Below are 24942 nucleotides of genomic sequence, written 5' to 3'. Positions count from 1 at the left end.
CAGAAATGTTCCCATGAGATTGGAAGCTGGCAAATGTTTACACCGCTTTTCAAGAAAGGAGAGAGAGAGAGAAAACAGTGAACTGTAGACCAGGTGGCTTGACAGCAATCATCAGGAATGTGCTGGAATCAGTTATTAAAGAAGTCTTCACAATGCACTGTGAATAGCAAGATTAGATCAAGTCAACATGGCTTTCTGGAAGGGAAATTCTATTTGACAAATTTGCTTTTTTTAAAAATAAATTTAGATTACCCAATTATTTTTTCCAATTAAGGGGCAATTTAGCGTGGCCAATCCACCTACTTTGCGCATTTTTGGGTTGTGGAGGCAAAACCCACGCAGACACGGGGAGAATGTGCAAACTCCACACGGACAGTGACCCAGAGCCGGGATCGAACCTGGGACCTCAGCGCCGTGAGGCAGCTGTGCTAACCACTAGGCCACTGTGCTGCCCTTTGTTAGAGATCTATGAGCAGGGTACGTAAAGGGGGATCTGTAGATTAAGTATATGTGGATTTCCAAAAAGAAATTGATAAAGTGCCACACAAAGCTCTAGGCAAGATAACGGCTCATGGAGCTGTGGGCAATATATTAGGATGAAAAGAGGATTGGTTCATGGACAGGCAGCAGAGAGTGGGCATAAATGGCCTTTTCCAAATGGGCATGCAGTGCCACTAGGATCGATCCTGGGGCCTCAGCTATTTACAATCTATTTTAATGACTTGGAAGAAGAGACAGAGTCATGTAAGTTTGCTGATGATACAAAGCTAGGTGGAACACTGTGGGGAGAACGCAGAGGTCATAGAAAAATATAGATAGGCTATGTGAGTGGGCAAGAGTTCGCAGATGGAGTATAATGTAGGGAACTTGGAGTTATACACTCTGGTTGTAAGAATAGAAAAGCAGACAATTTTTAAAAAGGTGTGAAACTTGAAAATGTTGATTGTTTGAAGAGGCTTGGCATGCTCATACAAGGAACACAGAAAGTTAGCAGGTGCAGCAAGTAATTAGAAAGCCCGTTGGCCATTATTGCGAGGGAATTGGAGTGCTGGAATAAAGAGGTCTTGCTACAATTATACAGGGTTTTGGTGAGAGCGTATCTGGAGTACTGTGTTCAGCTTTGGTCACCACCTTCAAGAAAGTATACATGTGACTGGGAGGCGATACAGCAAAGGTTCATTACGTTGGTCCCTGGGGTGAGGGGACTGTGCATTGATTAAATTAGGCTTTTATTCTCTGGAATTTAGAAGAATGAGAGGTGAGCAAGTTTATGGAAATGTACAAAATCCTGAAGGCGTTTGACATGGTGGTTGATGAGAGATTGTTCCCACTGGTCGGGGAATCTAAACCGCGGGGCACAGTTTCAGGATAAAGTGGGGGGTGGGGGGGGGGGGTCATCATTTAGGACTGAGATGAGGAAAAATTACTTCACTGAAAGGTTGTGAATCTTTGGAATTCTCTAGCCCAGAGGGTTGTGGGTGCTCCATCATTGAATACATTTCAGACTGGGGATAGACAGGTTTATGGTGTCTCCGGCAATTGAGCAACATGGGGAGCAGGCGGGAAAATGAAGCTCAGGCCCAAGATTAGCCCATAATCCCATTGAATGGGGGAGCAGGCTCAATGAGTCATGTAGTCAAATCTTGTATCTATTTCGGGTTGAAACTGATAAAAAGCTGTCTGAACATGGTTAGACTGAAGGGAAAACTGCCCCAAAACAACAATGCTAACTTTTGTGGGGCTTTCAACAGCTGTGGAACATAGGAACAAAAGTAGACCATTCAGCCAATCAAGCCTGCTGCGCAATTCAATATGATCATGACCGATCATCGACTTGTGACGATTGTGGTGTTTGTCCCTGCAAGGGCAGCAACAGCAGAACAGGGTCACCTGGCTGAGGGACCAATTGTGACTGAGAGTGGGGCACTAACCTCCCGGGGGTGGAGCCTCTCTTAGGCAGAAGGAGGGGTGGCACGGTGATTAGCACTGGTGCCTCACAGTGCCAGGGTCCCGGGTTCGATTCTCGGTTTGGGTCACTGTGTGTGCAGAGTCTGCACGTTCTCCCCGTGTCTGCGTGGGTTTCCACCGGGTGCTCCGGTTTCCTCCCACAAGTCCCGAAAGACGTGCTGTTAGGTAATTTGGACATTCTGAATTCTCCCTCTGTGTCCCCGAATAGGCGCCAGAATGTGGCGACTAGGGGCTTCTCACAGTAACTTGATTGTAGTGTTAATGTAAGCCGACTTGTGACAATAAGGATTACATTTTTTTTAAAAATCAAACAAAATCCTTCATTGCTCCTCCGCTATGAACCGTTGCTTCAGCTGTGATTGGAATTCCACCCTGTGGTGTAACTGGGACTAGTTCTGAGCCCAGGTGACCTCTGTATCCAGCTGATTCACTTCCTGGATTGGACGTCTGCCAGAGGCGTAACGAGCTTGATTGCAAAGTGAAAGAGGGATGTCAATCATTTATGATCTCAAGATTAATGCAGGTGAAAGAAGGCATTTGCCCCATCTGTACCCGTCCATCCAGAAAGCTATTCTTAAATGCATCCAAGATTTTTGTGTTCACTCCCCAATCTAGTCTGTTTTGAAGTGTAGGTCCTCCTGACATCAGTCAAAAACGTGCCTTTCCGACGTTCTGTCCACTTGTCCCAATCTCACCACTTTAACCCATTGGCAGAAAGATTCCTGGTTTTTGGTTCCTTCAAGAAGTCTGTTTAAGGAGATGTCTTTTTGAAAGTCATTCCCAGGAACGTGGACATCCCTGGCTAGTCCAGCGTTTATTGCCCATCCCTAATTACCCCTGAGAGGGTGCTGGGTAAGCTGCTTGAGGTATCATAGCTGCCAGAAATTTCAAAGAGGGACGTGACTGCCTCAACATGAGGCTCATTTCGATGGGGTAGAAGTACCCCCCGCCCACCCCAAACCCCCGGCATTGTCAACCTCTTGTCGTAACTCAGTTCATCAGGAGATTGTTCAATAAGGAGATTGTTGGATCATCTTAATCTTAGTTATAGAGTCGTAGAGGTTTACAGCATGAAAACAGCCCAACTTGTCCACGCCGCGCAGTTTTTACCGCTAAGCAAGTCGCAATTGGCCACATTTGGCCCATATCCCTCTATACCCCAGCTTTTCCATATAACTGTATCATGCTTTTTAAAAGACAAAATTGTGTCCACCTCAACTACTGCCTCTGGCAGCTCATTCCAGAGACTCATCACCCTATGTGTGGAGAAAATTGCCCCTCTGTACCCTGTTGTACCTCCCCCCTCTCACCTTAAACCTATGTTGTCTAGTTTTACACTCCCCTACCTTTGGGAAAAGACGTTGACTATCTACCCTATCAATGCCCTTCATTATTTTATAGATCTCTATAAGATCACCCCTAAGCCTCCTACGCTCCAGTGAAAAAATTCCCAGTCTATCCAGCCTCTCCTTATAATTCAAACCATCAAACCCTGGTAGCATCCTTGTAAATCTTTTCTGCATTCTTTCCAGTTTGTTAATATCTTTTCTATAATAGAGTGGCTGGAACTGTACACAGTATTCCAAGTGTGGCCTGACTAATGTCTTCAGCAACTTCTGCATTCAATGTTCCGACCAATGAAACCAAACATGCGGAATGCCTTCTTCACCACCCTGTCCACTTTCAAGGACCTATGAACCTGTACTCCTAGATCTCTTTGTTCTATAACTCCTCCCAACTCCTGACCATTAACTGATCATTTAGGATCTCACCCATCTCTTGTGGATCCGCACATAGATAACCTTGTAAATCCTTAAGAGGCTCTACTCTCTCCCTAGTTACTCTTTTGCCTTTGATGTATTTGTTGAAGCTCTTTGGATTCTCCTTTGCCTTATCTATCAAAGCTATCTCATGTCCCCTTTTTGCTCTCCTGATTTCTCTCTTAACTCTAGTCCTACAACCTCTCTACTCTTCAAGGGATCCACTTGATCCCAGTTGCCTATACATGTCATATGTCTCCTTCATTTTGACTAGGGCCTCAATATCCCAAGTCATCCAGGGTTCTGTATTTCTACCAGCCTTGCCATTCACTCTATGGGTGGCAGGGCAGCACAGTGGGTAACACTGTTTCTTCACCGCGCCAAAGTCCCAGGTTTGATTCCCGGCTTGGGCCACTGTCTGTGCGGAATCTGCACGTTCTTCCCGTGTCTGCGTGGGTTTCCTCCGGGTGCTCAGGTTTCCTCCCACAAGTCCCGAAAGATGTGCCGTTAGATAATTTTGACATTCTGAACTCTCCCTCTGTGTACCCGAACAGGCACCGGAATGCAGCGATCAGGGGATTTTCACAGTAACTGCATTGCAGTGTTAATGTAAGCCTACTCGTGACAATAAAGATTATTTTTAAAAAAGGAATGTGCTTACCCTGAACCCTGGTTAACACACTTTTGAAAGACTCCCAGTTATCAGCCGTCCCTTTGAACATAAGAACATAAGAACTAGGAGCAGGAGTCGGCCATCTGTCCCCTCGGGCCTGCTCCACCATTCAATGAGATCATGGCTGATCTTTTGCGGACTCATCTCCACTTTCCGGCCCGAACACCATAACTCTTAACCCCTTTATTCTTCAAAAAACTATCTATCTCTATCTTTAAAACATTTAATGAAGGAGCCTCAACTGCTTCACTGGGCAAGGAATTCCATAGATTCACAACCCTTTGGGTGAAGAAGTTCCCCCTCAACTCAGTCCTAAATCTACTTCCCCTTATTTTGAGGCTATGCCCCCTAGTTCTGCTTTCACCCGCCAGTGGAAACAACCTTCCCGCATCTATCCTATCTATTCCCTTCATAATTTTATACGTTTCTATAAGATCCACCCTCATCCTTCTAAATTCCGAGTACAGTCCCAGTCTACTCAACCTCTCCTCGTAATCCAACCCCTTCAGCTCTAGGATTAACCTAGTGAATTTCCTCTGCACACCATCCAGCGCCAGTACGTCCTTTCTCAGGTCAGGAGTCCAAAACTGAATATAATACTCCAGGTGTGGCCTCACTAACACCTTATACAATTGCAGCATAACCTCCCTAGTCTTAAACTCCATCCCTCTAGCAATGAAGGACAAAATTCCATTTGCCTTCTTAATCACCTGCTGCACCTGTAAACCAACTTTTTGCGACTCATGCACTAGCACACCCAGGTCTCTCTGCACAGCAGCATGTTTTAATATTTTATTATTTAAATAATCCCTTTTGCTGTTATTTCTACCAAAATGGATAACCTCACATTTGTCAACATTGTATTCCATCTGCCAGACTCTAGCCCATTCACTTAACCTATCAAAATCCCTCTGCAGACTTCCAGTATCCTCTGCACTTTTTACTTTATCACTCATCTTAGTGTCATCTGCAAACGTGGACACATTGCCCTTGGTTGCCAACTCCAAATCATCTATGTAAATTGTGAACAATTGTGGGCCCAACACTGATCCTTGAGGGACACCACTAGCTACTGATTGCCCAACCAGAGAAACACCCATTAATCCCCACTCTTTGCTTTCTATTAATTAACCAATCCTCTATCCATGCTACTACTTTACCCTTAATGCCATGCATCTTTATCTGATGCAGCAACCTTTTGTGTGGCACCTTGTGAAAGGCTTTCTGGAAATCCAGATATACCACATCCATTGGCTCCCCGTTATCTACCGCTCTGGTAATGTCCTCAAAAAATTCCACTAAATTAGTTAGGCATGACCTGCCCTTTACGAACCCATGCTGCGTCTGCCCAATGGGACAATTTCCATCCAGATGCCTCGCTATTTCTAATTTGATGATAGATTCCAGCATCTTCCCTGCTACCGAAGTTAAGCTCACTGGCCTATAATTACCTGCTTTCTGATAACCTCCTTTTTTAAACAGTGGTGTCACGTTTGCTAATTTCCAATCCGCTGGGACCACCCGAGAGTCTAGTGAATTTTGGTAAATTATCACTAGTGCATTTGAAATTTCCTTAGCCATCCCTTTTAGCACTCTGGGTTGCATTCCATCAGGGCCAGGAGACTTGTCTACCTTTAGCCCCATTAGCTTGCCCATCACTACTTCCTTAGTGATAACAATCATCTCAAGCTCCTCACCTGTCACAGCCTCATTTCTATCAGTCACTGGCATGTTATTTGTGTCTTCCACTGTGAAGACCGACCCAATTTACCTGTTCAGTTCCTGAGCCATTTCCTCATCTCCCATTATTAAATCTCCTTTCTCATTCTCTAAAGGACCAATATTTACCTTAGCCACTCTTTTTTGTTTTATATATTTGTAGAAACGTTTACTATCTGTTTCTATATTCTGAGCAAGTTTACTCTCATAATCGATCTTACTCTTCTTTATAGCTTTTTTAGTAGCTTTCTGTTGCCCCCTAAAGATTTCCCAGTCCACTAATCTTTGTCACTATGTATGCTTTTTCCATCAATTTGATACTCTCCCTTATTACCTTAGATATCCACGGTCAATTTTCCCTCTTTCTACCATCTTTCCTTTTTGTTGGTATGAACCTTTGCTGAGCACTGTGAAAAATTGCTTGGAAGATTCTCCACTGTTCCTCAACTGTTTCACCATAAAGTCTTTGCTCCCAGTCTACCTTAACTAGCTCTTCTCTCATCCCATTGTAATCTCCTTTGTTTAAGCACAAAACACTAATGTTTGGTTTTACCTTCTCACCCTCCATCTGTATTTTAAATTCCACCATGTTGTGATCGCTCCTTCCGAGAGGATCCCTAACTATGAGATCATTAATCAATCCTGTCTCATTACACAGGACCAGATCTAGGACTGCTTGTTCCCTCATCGGTTCCATTACATACTGTTCTAGGAAACTATCGCGGATACATTCTATAAACTCCTCCTCAAGGCTGCATTGACCGACCTGGTTAAACCAATCGACGTGTAGATTAAAATCCACCATGATAACTGCTCTCTTATTTCTACACGCATCAGTTATTTCTTTGTTTATTGCCTGCCCCATCATAATGTTACTATTTGGTCGCCTATAGACTACTCCTATCAGTGACTTTTTCGCCTTACTATTCCTGATTTCCACCCAAATGGATTCAACCTTATCCTCCAAACACCGATGTCATCCCTTACTATTGCCCGGATGTCATCCTTAAATAACACAGCTACACCACCTCCCCCACCATCCACTCTGTCCTTCCAAATAGTTTGATACCCTCGGATATTTAACTCCCAGTCGTGACCATCCTTGAACCATGTTTTCTAATGGCCACTAAATCATAGTCATTCACAATGATTTGCGCCATCAATTCATTTAACTTATTCCAAATACTACGAGCATTCAGGTAAAGTACACTTATGTTGGCTTTTATACCTCTGTTTTGAATCTTAACACCTCGATCAGTAACCTCTCCGAAGTTATATTTCCTCTTAACTTTTCTCCTAATTTCCTTATCCTTGAACCCATATCTTCATGTAGCAACCTGCCATGTTGCTTACCATTTATGTTTTTACTTCCCGTTTTATTCCTTTTAGTATTACTGGGCCTATTCACTGAGCTCCCCTCAGTCACTGTACCTTCTACTGTGGCCCCTTTTTGATTTTTGACTGTGACTTCTCTGCCTTACACTTTCCCCATTACTGCCTTTTGTTTCTGTCCCTGTTTTACTATCTTCCGACTTCCTGCATTGGTTCCCATCCCCCTGCCGCATTTGTTTAAACTCTCCCCAACAGCTCTAGCAAACACCCCCCCCCCCCCCCCCCCCCCAAGGACATCGGTTCCAGTCCTGCCCAGGTGCAGACCGTCCAGTTTGTACTGGTCCCACCTCCCCCAGAACCGGTTCCAATGCCCCAGGAATTTGAATCCCTCCCTCTTGCACCATCTCTCGAGCCACACATTCATCCTATCTACCCTGACATTCCTACTCTGACTAGCCCGTGGCACAGGTAGCAATCCTGAGATTACTACCTTTGAGGTCCTACTTTTTAGTTTAACTCCTAACTCCCTGAATTCAGCTTGTAGGACTTCGTCCCATTTTTTATCTATATCATTTGTGCCTATGTGCACCACGACAGCTGGCTGTTCACCCCCCCCCCCCTCCCAGAATGTCCAGCGGCCACTCCGAGACATCCTTGACCCTTGCACCAGGGAGGCAACATACCATCCTGGAGTCTCGATTACATCTGCAGAACCGCCTGCCTATTCCCCTTACGATTGAGTGCTCTATAACTATAGACCTGCCATTCGTCTTCCTGACCTGCCGCGCAGCAGAGCCAGCCACAGTGCCATGAACCCGGCTGCTGCTGCCTTCCCCTGGTGAGCCATCTCCCTCAACAGTATCCAAAACGGTATATCAGTTTTGCAGGGAGATGACCGCAGGGGACACTTGCACTGCCTTCCTACTCTTGCTCTATCTTTTGGTCACCCATTTTCTATCTCCCTCAGTAACTTTCACCTGCGGTGTGACCAACTCGCTAAATGTGCTATCCACAACGTCCTGAACATCGCGGATGTTCCAAAGTGAGTCCATCCGCAGCTCCAGAGCCGTCAAGCGGTCTAACAGGAGCTGCAACTGGACACACTTCTTGCATGCGAAGGAGTCAGGGACAGTGGACGTGTCCCTGAGCTCCCACATCGCACACGAGGAGCATGACACGGGTCTGGGATCTCCTGCCGTGTCTTAAACCATCGGTTAACTTATACAACTGCAATTCCAAAAAATGACAGAAAAAATAAATAAATAAATAAGACAATGAAAAGAAAGACTACTTACCAGTCACTTACCAAGGGTTAAAAAGCACCTTCTCCCCACCCAGCTTCGAATTTCCACCTAGCTTCAAATTAGCTGTGTTTCACTCTGGCTGTGTCTTCTCTAGCTCACTGGGAGAACTCACTGGGAGTGAGTTACAAGTTGCTCTTTTAAATTGGCCTGAGTTGACTCCTCAATTTCCCGCTGACTATTTGAGGGCCTGTCGGACAATCCTATGAAGACATTAGGACTGATGTGCTCAGGGGATGGAACTGCATTAACACGGCAACACCCCTTAAATTATTAAATGACGTGAAATACTTACTGCTGCTTCATCCCAGTGCATCCCACATTTGTTTTTGTCATGTCCGTGAGGGGACTTGCTGTACAAAGAACTGAAGACACTATAGTTTTGTTACTGCGCTTGGCTCCATTGGTAGCGTTCTTCCCTCTCTGCCTGGGGTCCCATTCCCAGCCTTGAGCAAGTAATCTAGGCTAGCCTCTTCCGATGCAGATAGAATCATCAGTTGGAATCACAGAATGCTTCCAGCACGCAAGGAGACCATTTGGCCCAATGTGTCGGTGCTGGCCCCCTGACTGGGCCATTCACCTAAGTCACTCCCCTGCCTTTTCTTGTGACCCTGCAAATTCTTCCCATTCAGATACTGATCCAGTTCCCTTTTGAAATCCTCAGTTGGATGTTCCCCCACCTGCAGTCTCGGGCGGCGCAGTCCAGACTCACCACTGGCTGCGTGGAAATGTCTTTCCTCCTGTCGCCATTGCATTTTTTTGCCAACTGTGTTAAATCTGGGGCCTCTGGTTCTCGATCCTTCCACCAGTAAGAAGCTACCTAGCCTCAAGATTCTGCATTTCTCTACTAAACCTCTTCTCAGCCGCCTCTTCACCGCAACGGAACTGTCTTCGTAACTGAAGCTCCTCATCCCCGCTGTCACCCTCGTGAATATTTTCTACTCTCTCTCTAGTGCCTTCACATCCTTCCAGAATACTCCACCTGTGGCCAAACCAGCATTTTGTGCATGCAGCACAGAAGGAAACCATTTGGCCCATCACAGACTCCTAGAATGCCTACAGTGCAGAATTCGGCCCATCGAGTCTGCACCGACCCTCTGAGAGAGCACCCAACCCAGCGTAACCCCACCCTACCTAACCGTTGGACACTAAGGGGCAATTTATCATGGCCAACCCTCCTAGCCTGCACACCTTTGGCCTGTGGGAGGAAACCGGAGCACCCGGAGGAAACCCACGCAGACACGGGGAGAGCATGCAGACTCTGTACAGACAGTGACCCAAGCCGGGAATCGAACCTGGAACCCTGGAGCTGTGAAGCAACAATTCTAACCACTGTGCTACCGTGCTGCCCGTCTATCCAGTTCTGCCTTAAAGATATTCAAAGAATTTGCCTCAACCACCTTTTCAGGAAGAGAAATTCAAAGACTCCCAACCCTTTGTGAGAAAAATGTTTCCTAATCTCTGAATGAGTGACCCCTTATTTTTAAACAGTGACCCCCCCCAGTTCTAGATCCTCCCACAAGAGGAAACATCCTCTCCACATCCACCCTGTCAAGAACCGTCAGGATCGCATACGTTTCACCCTTCTAAACTTCAGCGGGTACAAGCTGAGCCTGTCCAACCTTTCCTCATGAGACGACCTGCCCATTCCAGATATTCATGTAGTAAGCCCCTGAACTGCTTCCAATATATTTACATCTTTCTTTAAATATAGAAACAAACATGTTACGCGGTACTGCAGATGAGCTCTCTCTAATCCAACCCAGCCGCTCTATAGGACGGGTTGATGCCAGATGGGATTTGAGCACGCAACCATTGGGGTCCTCAATCCAGTATCATAGTCGCTTGAAGGCCCTTACTCATCACAATTCCTATTACCTCTCCCCTCCACGTCTGCTTTGCTGAATCCACAAGCTACTGCGGGTGACGTTAATGGGGCAACATGTTTGTACAGCACTTGCCTCTGCCATTTTAGTATGGGTATTATCCCACTAACACTGAATTGGCCAACGCAGCCATTAATAATAATAATAATAACCTTTTACCGTCGCAAGTATGAAGTTACTGTGAAAAACCCCAAGTCGCCACATTCTGGCACCTGTCCGGGTAAGCTGGTACAGGAATTGAACCCTCGCTGCTGGACTTGTCCTTGATCACAAACCAGCTGTCTAGCCCACTGAGCTAAACCAGCTCATTAAATGGTGGACAAAGGAATCTTAAGCAAGCGCTCTCCAGTCAGTCTAAGTACCGCCAGCCATAATAATGATCATTCCCACCCAGGGATGTCTCGTACCATTGGTGTCCGGTTTAATCCTGTCGCTTTCTAAATCCAACTTGCTTTGACAGCTGTAACACGAGAGGGAGACTGATGGTTTCCAACAGTTACCCATTACGTCGGGGATCTTTTTAAAAAAAAAACTCGCTTTCGCATTTTAAAAATACACAGTGGATGAATAATAGGTGTTTGCATTCATTCGTTCAACAGTTCCCAGGAACTGTGTGTCTGAGGTGATAATTGCTAAGTGCTATGGGGATGTTTGTTCTCTGTGTGACGTATTGTCGAACATGCATAAATGGCGATTAGAAACATCAGTGCCAAGATTCCAATGAATACCCCTCCACCAGCACGGGGGGGGGGGGGGGCACAAATAGGGTGAAGAGGTGGAAGATGGGAGTCCCTGTCTGAAATGGCCAGGATGGTGGTCATTAGTCCAGTTAGCGGCTGCCAACCCTCCAGGATTGTCTGGAAATCTTGTGGATTTAAAATTTAATCCCCTTGGACACAACGCCCAGCAACCCTGGAGGAAAAGAAGAAAAACATATTGTTGGTTTATTTTTGTTTTGTTTTGAACCCTTGTTCAGCAGCTATAAGAATAGTGGGGAAGAGGGAGGAAGCTGTTTGAGTGAGAGTCGAGGGTTATCCAATTGGGCCACCAAGCGTTTGCTGTCTTTCCGATGGGCTGGAGAAAGGGGATGTGATGTGAGCTGGACTTGTTGGGTGACCAGTGGTGGGGCTATATGAGGGCGGGGCAGTCGGATAGCAGGCTGTCATGTGGCAGTGCTTCCGAGGGTGCGTCCAACCCGGGTTGGCAACAGAGCAGGCAGGCCGGCTCGACTGGGGAGCTCCTCGGGCTGAAGCGAAGGCCCTTCATCAGGGCCTAGCTGGTCAGGCTCGATTGCCTCACCCTCAGCAAGCCTTTGGTCTAGCTTCCAGCCAGTGAGCATTCCCCTCACGCTGCATTTAAAATGTCTTTCACAATACCCCAAAGCACTTCATAACCAATGAAGTATTTTGAAGCTTAGTTACCCTTGTCATGTAGCAGACGATTTGCAGAGAGCAGGGTCTCACAAACAAGAGCCAGACGTTGAATGTCTGTGTTAGGTGTTGGTATGAGACCCCATGCGAGAACATCCCTACTCCTTTACACATAATGCTTTGGTGATCTTTTACATCCACCCGAGGGGGCGAACTAGGGCCTCAGTTGAACATCTGAGATACAAGGCAGCACCTCTAACAGTGCTGCATTCCCTCAGTACTCCACTGCTGTGACAGTCAGGATCTTTCGTCCGAGTTCCTCAAACCAGACCTAAACCCACAATGCTCTGAGACAAGCGTGTTACCCAGAAAACCACGACTGACCCGAGGGGTGTAGTTGTTTCTACTTATTGCTGGGTCAATCACGAAAGGGAATGAATGTCAGATGGTCCCCAGAAGAACGAGGGGCAAGTTAGAGATTTTTTTGTTTTGTTTCACAGGAATCAGAAGATCCAGTCAGCAGCCAATGGCAAGACATACCTGTTGTTGGAAAACTCGACGCGGGGGGAGGGGCTGAATGTCCTGCCCAATGGGAGAGCAGGATCTGAAAGAACTTTTAACGGGGAAGTGAATAAAAAAGTGATATACTGGAGACCCATTCCAGCGAGCTGAATTTCTTCCTCCATGACTCTATTCTGGGCCATGTACTATTTGAGGCGCAATGCGAGTATGGGGACTAGGTGCAGGAGCAGGTCATGTGGGCTCTTCAGCCTGCCCCGCCACTCCTGACAAAGAATTTGCATGAAGGTAGTGCCTTTTTAAAATAAATTTAGAGTACCCAATTCTTTTTCCCAATTAAGGGGCAGTTTAGCGCGGCCAGTACACCAACCCTGCACATCTTTGGGTCGTGGGGGTGAGACCCGTGCAGACATGGGGAGAATGTGCAAACCACACGGAAAGTGACCCGGGGCTGGGATCGGACCCGGGGCCTCAGTGCCGTGAGGAAGCAGTGCTAACCACTGCGCCACGGGTGCCGCCCTTAAGTATAGCCTTTCAAGCCACTAGACGTCCCCACAATGAAGTACTTTCGAAGCGTGGTGGTCAGTGTTGAAAACATGGCAGCCGGTTTGCACATGGTGAGTGCCCATAAACAGTGATGTGCTATTGGCCAATTATTCTCCATCTGTGATGCTAATTGAGGGATGAATATTGGCCAGAACTCCGGGAGAACGCTTCCAAATAAGGTCATGTGCTCACCTAGAAGGACAGGCAGGGCCTCTGTTTTCATGTCTCATCTGATGGTACCTCCAACATTGTATCACTCCCTCAGTACTGCGCTGAGTGCCAGCCTAGATTTAACACGCAAGTCTTGGAGTTGGACCCTGAACCTACAAAATGGTCAATTGTCCACCTGGACTTCACTTTCATGCTCTTCCCTTACCTGCTTTGATTCCCTTCGCACCCAAAACATTTTCTTTAGTATCCAAAAGTGAAGTGCAGGATCCCAGTAATGATAAGAGATAGGATATATAATCACCTGGAAAGGAATAATTTGATTAGAGATAGTCAACATGGTATTGTGAAGAGTAGGCCGTGCCTCACAAACCTCATTGAGTTCTTCGAGAAGGTGACCAAACAGGTGGATGAGGGTAAAGCAGTTGATGTGGTGTATATGGATTTCAGTAAAGCGTTTGATAAGGTTCCCCACGGTAGGCTATTGCAGAAAACACAGAGGCATGGGAATCAGGGTGATTTAGCAGCTTGGATCAGAAATTGGCTAGCTGATAGAAGACAAAGAGTGGTGGTTGATGGGAAATGCTCTGACTGGTGTCCAGTTACTAGTGGTGTGCCACAAGGTTCTGTTTTGGGGCCGTTGCTGTTTGTCATTTTTATAAATGACCTGGAGGAGGGCGTAGAAGGATGGGTGAATAAATTTGCAGATGACGCTAAAGTCGGTGGAGTTGTGGACAGTGCAGAAGGATGTTACAAGTTACAGAGGGACATAGATAAGCTGCAGAGCTGGGCTGACAGGTGGCAAATGGAGTTTAATGCAGAAAAGTGTGAGGTGATTCATTTTGGAAGGAATAACAGAAAGGCAGAGTACTGGACTAATGGTAAGATTCTTGGTAGTGTGGACGAGCAGAGAGATCTCGGTGTCCATGTCCATAGATCCCTGAAAGTTGCCACCCAGGTTGAGAGGGTTGTTAAGAAGGCGTACGGTGTGTTAGCTTTTATTGGTAGAGGAATTGAGTTTCGGAGCCATGAGGTCATGTTGCAGTTTTACAAAACTCTGGTGCGGCCGCATTTGGAGTATTGTGTGCAGTTCTGGTCGCCACATTATAGGAAGGATGTGGAAGCATTGGAAAGGGTACAGAGGAGATTTACAAGAATGTTGCCTGGTATGGAGGGAAGATCATATGAGGAAAGGCTGACGGATTTGAGGCTGTTTTCGTTAGAGAGAAGAAGGTTAAGAGGGGACTTAATTGAGGCATACAAGATGATCAGAGGATTAGATAGGGTGGACATCGAGAGCCTTTTTCCTCGGATGGTGATGTCCAGCATGAGGGGACATAGCTTTAAATTGAGGGGAGATAGATATAGGACAGATGTCAGAGGTAGGTTCTTTACTCAGAGAGTAGTAAGGGCGTGGAATGCCCTGCCTGCAACAGTAGTGGACTCGCCAACACTAAACGCATTCAAATGGTCATTGGATAGGCATATGGACGATAAGGGAATAGTGTAGAGGGACTTTAGAAGGGTTTCACAGGACGGTGCAACATCGTGGGCCGAAGGGCCTGTACTGCGCTGTAATGTTCTATGTTCTCGTGATGTTGGAAAGGGCTAGGGAAAAGATTAAATAAATGAAGAATATATCTATTAAATGGTGCCAAAGTTAAATTTAAAACCTTCTAGATCGCAAGAAGATTTGAATTTAGGGAAGTTGCGAGTTCCATGTTACATTGCCCGAGGAGGCAATGGTAGATGATATAATGTGGACTGTGAGGGGGAGGAGGTCTTGGGTAGCATCTCTGCCTCTGAGATGGAAGTCCTACCTCAGGACTTGATGGCCAAGGTATAATAACCCACATGAGATCCATGGGGACACCTCAGTCATTCTCCCCATGGGACTCGTGGAACACAAGCTCCCACGCTTGTGGGCAAAGGGCCGCCCAGCTGGGGCTTGTAGAATTGCCATATCAAAGATCTGTAAGTCCTTCCAATACGCATCAATTCATGGAATACGAGCGGGAGAAATTCCTGCTCAGCTGTGTGATAGAAAGAAATTGGAGCCTCTGCCATCACTCTCCATAGCTCCAGGCAATGACATGTATATAAATGTGTACTTCTTGAGGGGCTAGGTGGCTAAGAGTGGATCAGATTGGTGCCAAGAGCACGGGGTTGAATCCCCATACTGGGCAGGATGAATTTGGGACCTATCTCCATACCCCACCTACAGTGGAGGTTTTGGTGCTGCGGTTGAACCTGCCTTCGGGCAGGGAAGTGAAGAATATATGACTACTTTGAGCGGAAGAGTAGGGGTGGGATCCACTTTCCTATCTGTGTATCCATAGACACCTTCACTGTTGGTCTCCGGCATGATTGTGGGACAGTTATCCTCAAGCCAAGGAAGATTTTCTCACGAAGGGTGATGGAAACCTGCAATTCCCTGCAATAGGAAGTGGTGTGAATTAGAACCATTGAGATTGGAAATCAATGGGTTTCTTTTTTATTGGGCGAAGGCGAGGGGATTTGAAGCTAAGGTAGACACAATGGGAGTTGAGGAACAGCCCGTGAAGACCTGACTAAAGGGTGGCCCAGGTTTGAGGGGCTCGATGGGGGCTACATTCCTCAGATACCTGAAACAGGTAAGATTTGCACACATCCCAGAGAGCTCCAAGGTGGGATAGGGCAGGAACTTGATTGGACACGCCTGGGATACAAATACTCTCAAAGCAAAGAGCCTTCCACTCTGAAGAAGAGTCAGACGGACTCGGCGTTGATGGGGATTCTCCCGCCGTTCTCTGGCGGTGGGAATCTCTCGTCCCGCTGGCAGTGCCCCCCCCCCCCCCCCCACGGGTTTCCCAGCAGCATGGGGTAGATTCAACAGGAAATCCCATTGACAGAGGTACCAGCGGCCGGCGCACACCCAAACCGCAAGGAACCACGCGGCTGGGAGGCCGGAGAATGCCACCCGCTAACTCTGTTTCCTCCGATGCTGCCAGACCTGCTGAATTTACCCAGAGTTTTCTGGTTTCATTTCAGCCTTTACTCTACCCTGCCAACATGTGAATTGGGAAAGAGTTAATTTGGGGTGACTTAGTTCTGAATGAGTGGGGAATTATTGTACTGACAGTCCATTCTGCCAAAACACATTTCATAAAAAACTTTCCATGTTTAAACTTGATACCTCTAATATATATATATATATATAATAATATATGTATATATAATTGTTTTTTTGGCTGATGTGAATACACTTTTACAGCACTGCGCTAAATCCTGATAAATGCGAAAACATTAAATTTTGGCATTAGCTTCTGAGTTATGGATGTTTGTTTTCTTTCTCTTTCTTGTTTTAAATTCTTTTCTGGGTGCCTGTCGTCCTCCTGCTGCTGAGAAGTGACAGACACAGAAAACCAGAGACACTGTGCAGACATTGTAGCCACACACACACACACACACTCAGAGACATTGCAGCCTTCCTCCACCCTGCTTCACACTCAGAGACATTGCAGCCTTCCTTCACACTGCTTCACACTCACTCAGACATTGCAGCCTTCCTTCACCCTGCTTCACACTCACTCCGAGCTCTCATTTGATTATTCTAGTCATCTCTCCCTGCTCTCCTTGCACTGCTCCACCCACCACTGCCTTCACACGCTCTCCTCCACCTTCCCCGCTCTCCCCTGCTCTCCTCAACTCCCCTCTCTCCCACCCCCTCTTGCCTTTAGCCTCCCCTTCTCCCCCACCTCCCCCCACCTACCCCTCTCTCCCGCACCCTCGTCTCTTTCCCCACCATGCCTGCACTCTCAGACTCTCTCCCACCTCCTGCACACTTCCCCTCTTTCCCCAACCTCTCCCACCCTCCCCCACTCGTGATTCCCCATTCTCCACCGCTCTCCTCCACCTCCCGTGCTCTCCCCATCTCTACGTTCTCTCCTACCACGGGGAAGTTGTGGAGGGATGGGTGGCACAGTAGCACAGTGGGTAGCACTGTTGCTTCACAGCTCCAGGGTCCCGGGTTCGATTTCCGGCTTGGGTCGCTGTCTGTGCGGAGTCTGCACATTCTCTCCGTGTCTGCCTGGGTTTCCTCCGGGTGCTCCGCTTTCCTCCCACAAGTCCCAAAAGACGTGCTGTTAAGTAATTTGGACATGCTGAATTCTCCCTCTGTGTACGCGAACAGGTGCCGGAATGTGGCGACTAGGGGCTTTTCACAATAACTTCATTGCAGTTAATGTAAGCCTTCTTGTGACACTAATAAAGCTTATTATTAAAAAAAGAGGGTGCGAGGCAGTGTTTTCTCATGATGGTCTGACCATCGGAAGGTGAAGAGCTCGCTCTGTTCCTGTCAACTTTCAATGTTCATAAGTTTCCCCAAAGTGGAAGCTTCCTCAGCTAGCGCCCCTTCGCAAGCCCAGAGATTCCTAGGACTATCTCAGACATTAAACCAAGGCCCATAAAGCATTCCATGGCACTACTTTGAAGAAGAGTAGGTGGGTAGAGGTGTTGCATGCGTGGGGGGGGGGGGGGGGGGGGGGTCTTATATTTGGTGCCTTGGCCAATATTTATTCCGCGAAGTACCATCTGTGAAAACCAATTATCTTGTCATTATCACGCCGCTGTTTGTGGGAGTTGCTGTGCACACATAGGCCGCTGTGTTTCCTGCATTTCAAAAGTGATCACACACCCAAAAAAAAGTATTTCCTCAGCAGAAAGCACATTGGGAAGCTGAGGGTCAACGGTGGTGGCATTTCATTTCTTTCCTTCCTGTATAATGGGGATTGTTTGTAACTGGGCTGTTCCTTTGGTGCGCAAAAGGTTAAAACTGGCTGACATTGCAGGCATAAAACCCTGCTAAAAACTTCACGCGATTCACATCACTGCTGTACGAATTAATCACATGGTTGTTTACAATCCTGTCAGGTCTCTTTGAACGTCCTCGTTCTTAACATCTTGGCACTTCTACAACTTTGCGATTAATGTTTTTTCTCTCTCTCCTCTTTGTCCACTCCAGCATCCTCTTTGCGGACATTGAAGGCTTCACCAGCCTGGCCTCGCAGTGCACGGCCCAAGAACTGGTCATGACACTCAATGAGCTCTTCGCCAGGTTCGACAAGCTCGCATCTGTAAGTAGCCGCTGGGGCTGATCATGCGCTCTAGCCTTGTCCTATCCAGCAACTGTTTGCATCAGTATTCATCTTGCAAGTTTTAACATATAGGGATAGGAGGACGACTGAACCATTCGGCCCCTTGAGCCGGCTCCAACATTCAATAAGATCAAGAGCTGGTTTCTATGTTTCGGAGTCCATAAATGCTCCTGCCAGCAGAGAATCAGGACTGTTCTCTTCCAGCGCTAGGAACAGCGCCTGGGTGCATGTCATAGTCCTTGGCCATGCAAATTTACACCGCGGATTCCATTCAAATCCCAGCTTCCTCTTTTCTAACAGCTGAAAGCACTTGGTTGCCTTGATGTGCTATCAATCACAGCAAGTCTTTATACACATTGTGGTTAGCATTAAAGCAGGATACTTGAGATGCACTCAAGTGCGAAGGGAAAGATAAATACACAAACCCCATAAGCAACTGTGCCTGAACCATTAAGCTGTCAATCACAAGCTAGTGAAATGTATTGCTCTGTGAAATTGTATGGATGCTCAGCATTTCAACGGGTGTCTGGAGATTTGAGAATTTTTCAAGTGTTGTGAGCTTTAGAGGAAGCCCCTGAGAATTGTAAAAGCAGCTGTTTCAAAGGTTTTTGATTGAGGGTGCTGATATTAGGAAAGGGAAAGTGTTCCTGCATCGATTCTTCACTGAACTGCCTGGATTGCTCATCAGTCGCCAGGCAGAGCAGTTCAGGCTGAGGAGGCCACTTCAGAATTTAAAAAACTCACACCAGGAGAATGCCATTGAGCAGAGGTGTGCCTGAGAGCACCATGCCAAGGGTGATCTTTAGGTTCCTCAGGGCTGGAAGGGGCACAGCAGACACGTGTACCCAATCCCGGGATTCTCGATGCAAATCCTAAAGATTAATGACCTTCAGACAAAAGTCCCTCCTCATCTCCGTGTTAAATGGGAGACTCCTTGGGCGGAATTATCCCCCCCCTCCCCAGGCCAGGTAGGAGAATCGCCGGGGCGCCGCGTGAGTCCCGCCACGCCGTCCCGGCACCTGCACGCGATTCTCCCACCCCCCCAAACCGGTGCGCCGAGATTCACGGCTGGCCGCTGGGAGAATCGCCGCTCGCCCGTTACAAACGGGCAAGCACCGATTCTCCGAGCGGCCTGCCCAACACGACGGGTTCCCACCGGCGCCGTCCACACTTGGTCGCTGCCGGGGGGAACGCTGGGGGGGGGGGGGGGGGGTGGATAGGGGTTCCTGCACCGAGGGGGGGGGGGGGGCCTCAAAAGGGGTCTGGCTCGCGATCGGTGCCCACCGATCGGTGGGCCGGCCTCCCTGAAGGAGGACCTCCTTTCCTCCGCCGCTCCGCAATATCCATCCGACATCTTCTTGCGGGGCGGCCTCGGGGACGACGGCAACCGCGCATGCGCGGGTGACTTCATGTAAATGACGCGACGCCACTCCTAGCCCCCCGGGGGCGGGAGAGTAGGGGGCTGGGAGCGGCCTCCGACGCCGGAGTTAAACACTCCGGTTTTCACTCCGGCGTCGGGACTTAGTCTCCCGATGGGATAATTGCGTCCCTTATTTCAAAACTTTGTTCCTAGTTATAGAATCCCCCACAAGGGGAAACATCCTCCCAGAATCCACCCTGTCAAGCCCCCTCAGAATATGTTTCAATAAGATCACCTCTCATCCTTCTGAACTCCAATGGGTACGGGCTCAAACCTGTGCAACCTTTCCCATATGACAACGCCTTTCGTCTCCGGGTTCAGTCTGGTGAACCTTCTCGGAACGGCTTCCAATGCAAGCAAATCCCCCCTTGAAGTAAGGATGCCAAAACTAAATTAAAAAGAAAACTACCTGCAGTCTCGGTTAATCCTCTTTTCCAGTCATCTTCCACTCACGTTTGTTTCTCTCTTCTTTTGTTTCTCTCTCCCAGGAGAACCATTGCCTGCGGATTAAGATCCTGGGCGATTGCTACTATTGTGTTTCGGGCCTACCTGAGGCTCGGGCTGACCACGCGCACTGTTGCGTCGAAATGGGGGTGGATATGATTGAGGCTATCTCGTAAGTATGACGACCTTTCACCCCAAACCCATGCAGCCCTCGCCCCATGTGATGTGTTCGTTCTCCGCCTATGTCTTCATGGAATCTCACTGGAATAACAACAGTCCCCAATCACGTTGGGGGCAAGATGGGAGTTGCCCATACACTCAGCATCCCCAGGATCTGGAAGAATGTTTTTTGTGTTAATTATTTTGTGGGATGTGGGCGTTGCTGGCTTGGCCAGGCGTTTGTGCCCATCCCTAATTGCCCTTGAGCTGAGTGTCTCGCTCGGCCAATCCAGAGGGGCAGGTGAGAGTCGACCACATTGCTGTGGGTCTGGAGTATACACGTTGGCCAGACCAGGTAAGGATGGCAGATTTCCTTCTCTAAAGGACATTAGTGAACCAGAGGGGGTTTTATTGTCACTGTTATTGAGAGAAGGAAGTTGTAATCTGCTTTAATAGTAATAATTATTGGGTAAATACTTGAAAAGGTAAGAATTTAAAGGACCACAGCAAAGGATAAAGAGTGGGAATATCAGGACAATTCTTTCAATGGGCTGCTATGTGCTTGATGGGCTGAATGGCCTCCTCTGCTGCCTGCTTTTATATACATGAGATGTGCTAGTTTCTCAAAATTCGATATAAATGATGGACGTTGCTCAGCTTATTTAATGAAATATGAAGTTTTATGTAAAAAAAACCCCTCAACATCTGGATCTTTTGCCATCTCTGATGTTTCTTCCCTCTCCAAAGACCTACACAAATCCACACTATTCCTTCCTGAATTCAGAATTCAGGATTTCTCCCACCAAGTTTCCATCGTGGCCAATCCACCTAACCTGCACATCTTTGGACTGTGGGAGGAAACCGGAGCACCCGGAGGAAACCCACGCAGACACGGGGAGAAAGTGCAAACTCCACACAGCCAGTCACCCAATGTTGGAATTGAACCTGGGTCCCTAGCGCCATGAGGCAGCAGTGCTAACCACTGGGCGACCGTGCAGAATGCAGGAAACACGGCAGCCAATGTGAACCAGAAACCTAAAAAAACACAGCAATCCAATAACGGGCAGCTACTCAGTTTTTGTGATTTTGAATGGTGATAAATATTGAATATTGGTTGAGACCACTGGTGGGGAGTGGAGGGGTTGGGGCAGTTCCCCTGCAGTCCTTTGAAATGATGCCATGGAATCTTCCATGGTTACATGAGAGGGCAGGCACACTCTTGGTTTATCATATTATAGATTATCATAGAATTTAGTGCAGAAGGAGGCCATTCGGCCCATCGAGTCTGCACCGACTCTTGGAACGAGCACCCTACCCAAGGTCAACACCTCCACCCTGTCCCCATAACCCAGTAACCCCACCCAACACTAAGGGCAATTTTGGACACTAAGGGCAATTTATCATGGCCAATCCACCTAACCTGCACATCTTTGGACTGTGGGAGGAAACCGGAGCACCCGGAGGAAACCCACGCACACACGGGGAGGATGTGCAGACTCCGCACAGACAGTGACCCAGCCGGGAATCGAACCTGGGACCCTGGAGCTGTGGAGCAATTGTGCTATCCACAATGCTACCGTGCTGCCCATTTATTATCGCACCCAAGTGTCAGCAGTGCAGCACTCCCTCGGTGTGGCACTGGAGAACTAGCCTCAGTTATTGGTCCTGAGTGGGACTTGAACCCACAATCAGCTGGCGCAGAGGCAAGTGTGCTACCCGCTGAGCCATGGCAACTGTTTGCCACGGGTCACATTCAGGTCTTTTGGCATCTTTGCCATTTGATCCAACCCGCAAGTGACATTGACCTCGATGTCAGCCTCCAGTGCGCGTGCAAGGGATCCCTGAGAGAAGAGTCCGGATGTGAGGGAATGCTTCAGAAGCTGCGACGCAATGCTCCTGTGATCAGATTCCTCCCTGGCTTCACTTTAATGAGATACATTAAGGGCTGCGAGCGTAGAAAGTTAATGAGGCTGCCGTCACAGTCCTTGCTCTCCCTGCCTTTTGGATCGGGTTCAAATTAAGATATCATCCAATTTAATTAGCAAATTGTCTGTAATTATAAGATATCTTCTTTAAAAAACTGTTTTTCATTGTAGGCACTAATTAATACCAAGGGAAGCTGCTTTGATCATTTGATAATGAGATACAGAGATGTCATCCAATCTTGGGTTCACAATGTGCCCTATCCTTACTCAGAAATAAATTAATATTTTACCAACGCTCCTATGGGGAAGAACCAGTGAAAATATAATAAGAATCATAGTCACACAAGTAGGCTGTCAACTTGCTCTCTCAATCTTTAGAAACTCCCTAATATTAATGTTCTGCTGAAGACTCGCCGTAAGTATAATAAACAGCACTGCGAGTGTCCAGCAGTACCTGCACGAGTTTTCCCGGATTGCTTAGCTGCTAAATACACCATCCACTGTGGTAATGAGGCTGCTGGACAGCCAAGGCCCAGGCTCAACCCTGGTCTCTACGGAGCTTGCTGACCACAGCCAGGCTGCCACTGGTGAACTTCTTAATGTGGGGGTGGTGGAGGGGTGGGAGGGGGGAGAGGGAGACGATGAGGGGAAGGGGGCGGTGGGTGGGAAGAGCAAGGGGGGTGGGGAAGAAGGGCGAGTAGGAGAGGGGGAGTGAGGGGCAGGAGAGGAGAGGTAGAGGGGGAAATGGTGGGGAGAGGGTAAAGGGAGAATGGAGAGGGAATGGGTGGGATGGGAGGTAGAGGAGAATAGAGGAGGGGAGAGGCAAGGAAGGGTAGAGGGAGAATGGAGGAGGGAGGGGTGCGGAGAGGGTAGAGGGAGAATGGAGGAGATGGGCGAAGAGGGGTAGAGGGAGACTGGAGGAGGGGAGGGATGCGGGGAGGGTAGAGGGAGAATGGAGGAGGGGATGGGCGAGGAGGGGTAGAGGGAGAATGGAGGTGAGGAGGGGTAGAGGGAGAATGGAGGAGGGCAGAGGTGGGGAGGGGGTGAGGGAGATTGGAGGTGAGGAGTGGGTCGAGGGAGAGGGAGAACCAGCCCCAGGAGAATGGAGGAGGGGATGGGTGGGGAGGGGGCGAGGGAGACTGGAGGTGAGGGGTGAGGAGCGGGTAGAGGGAGAATGGAGGAAGAGATGGGAGGTAGAAGGGAGAATGGTGGAGAGGATGGGTGGGATGGGAGGTAGAGGAGAATGGAGGCGGGGATGGGTGGGGAGGGGGTAGAGGGAGAATGGAGGAGGGGATGGGTGGGGAGGGGGTAGAGGGAGAATGGAGGAGGGGATGGGTGGGATGGGAGGTTGAGGAGAATGGAGAATGTGATTGCTGGGATGAGAGGTAGAGGAGAATGGAGGAGGGGATGGGTGGGGAGGTGGTGAGGGAGCCTGGAGGTGAGGGGTGAGGAGCGGGTAGAGGGAGAATGGAGGAAGAGATGGGAGGTAGAAGGGAGAATGGTGGAGAGGATGGGTGGGATGGGAGGTAGAGGAGAATGGAGAAGGTGATGGCTGGGATGGGAGGTAGAGGAGAATGGAGGAGGGGATGGGTGGGGAGGGGGTAGAGGGAGAATGGAGGAGGGGAGAGGTGGGGAGGGGGTGGAGGGAGGTTGGAGGAGGTGAGGGGTCAGGAGCGGGTAGAGGGAGAATGAAGGAAGGGATGGGAGGTAGAAGGGAGAATGAAGCAGGGGATGGGTGGGGAGGGGGAAAGTGGAGAGGTGGCTGAGGGGAAAATATCAGCTGGTGTTCCTGATAGTTCCCAATGGAGATTGGGTCAGACAGGAGAGGGTCGGACCCTTGTAACCTGTTTTGCTTCATCCTGTGATGGCACACTCATTAACTTTGTACTCTCATATCTCCGTCTATACATTAACCAAGAGACTGCTCGTGTTGCATTTAATTACATGGATTGCTCAGTTAATTAGGATGAGGCCAAGGAGATCTGGTCATTATGGCAACGCGGGCTGTCGGCTCATGTAGGTCCTTTCTCTTTCCTTTAATCCCACATCACGGGATGTGGGTGCAGCTGGCTAGGCCAGCATTCCTTTGCCCATCCCAAAGCCAGGCCATTTCAAAGGGCATTTAAGTGTCAACCACATTGATCTGGAAGGCCATTTCCGTGGGGGGCAGTTCAGAGTCAACCACATTGCTGTGGGTCTGGAGTCACATGTAGGCCAGACCGAGTAAGGACGGCAGATTTCCTTCTCTAAAGGATATTAGTGAAGTAGACGAGTTTTACAACAATCGGCAATGGTTTCATGGTCACCATTCGACTTTTTAAATTCCAGGTTCTGTATTTTAGTTGGATTCAAATTTCACCATCTGCCAGGTTGGGTTTTGAACCTGGGTCACCAGGACATTACCCTGGATCTCTGGATTACTCGTCCAGGAAAATACCACCTTTGAAGGAGTGCCTTTAGCGACGAGGCCTAGTTTTGGTAACCAGCAGTGGGTTAAGGGAACGTCAAATAAATGGAGACACGAGAGAGGCTGGCATTGTACTTCCTTTGGGCAGTGAAGGCTTAGAATCATAGAATCCCTACCGTGCAGAAGGAGACCATTCAGCCCATTGAAAAA

General features: G+C 48.2%; 1 protein-coding gene across 2 annotated transcripts in view; it reads left to right on the top strand.

The window, feature by feature from the left end:
- adcy5 (adenylate cyclase 5) overlaps window positions 1–24942 on the top strand; it is a 403818-nt gene that overhangs the window by 216715 nt on the left and 162161 nt on the right. For both annotated transcript variants that reach the window (XM_038790092.1, XM_038790091.1), the window contains exons 4-5: window positions 18245–18356; window positions 20286–20413. In XM_038790092.1, coding sequence (XP_038646020.1) covers window positions 18245–18356; window positions 20286–20413 — 240 coding nt within the window. The remainder of the gene's footprint in view (window positions 1–18244; window positions 18357–20285; window positions 20414–24942) is intronic.

This window comes from Scyliorhinus canicula, chromosome 2 (genome assembly GCF_902713615.1).
Source record: "Scyliorhinus canicula chromosome 2, sScyCan1.1, whole genome shotgun sequence".
NCBI classification, from domain to species: Eukaryota; Metazoa; Chordata; class Chondrichthyes; order Carcharhiniformes; family Scyliorhinidae; genus Scyliorhinus; species Scyliorhinus canicula.
The sequence above is the reverse complement of the archived record's forward strand: the minus strand, read 5'-3'. Positions and strand labels throughout refer to the sequence as shown.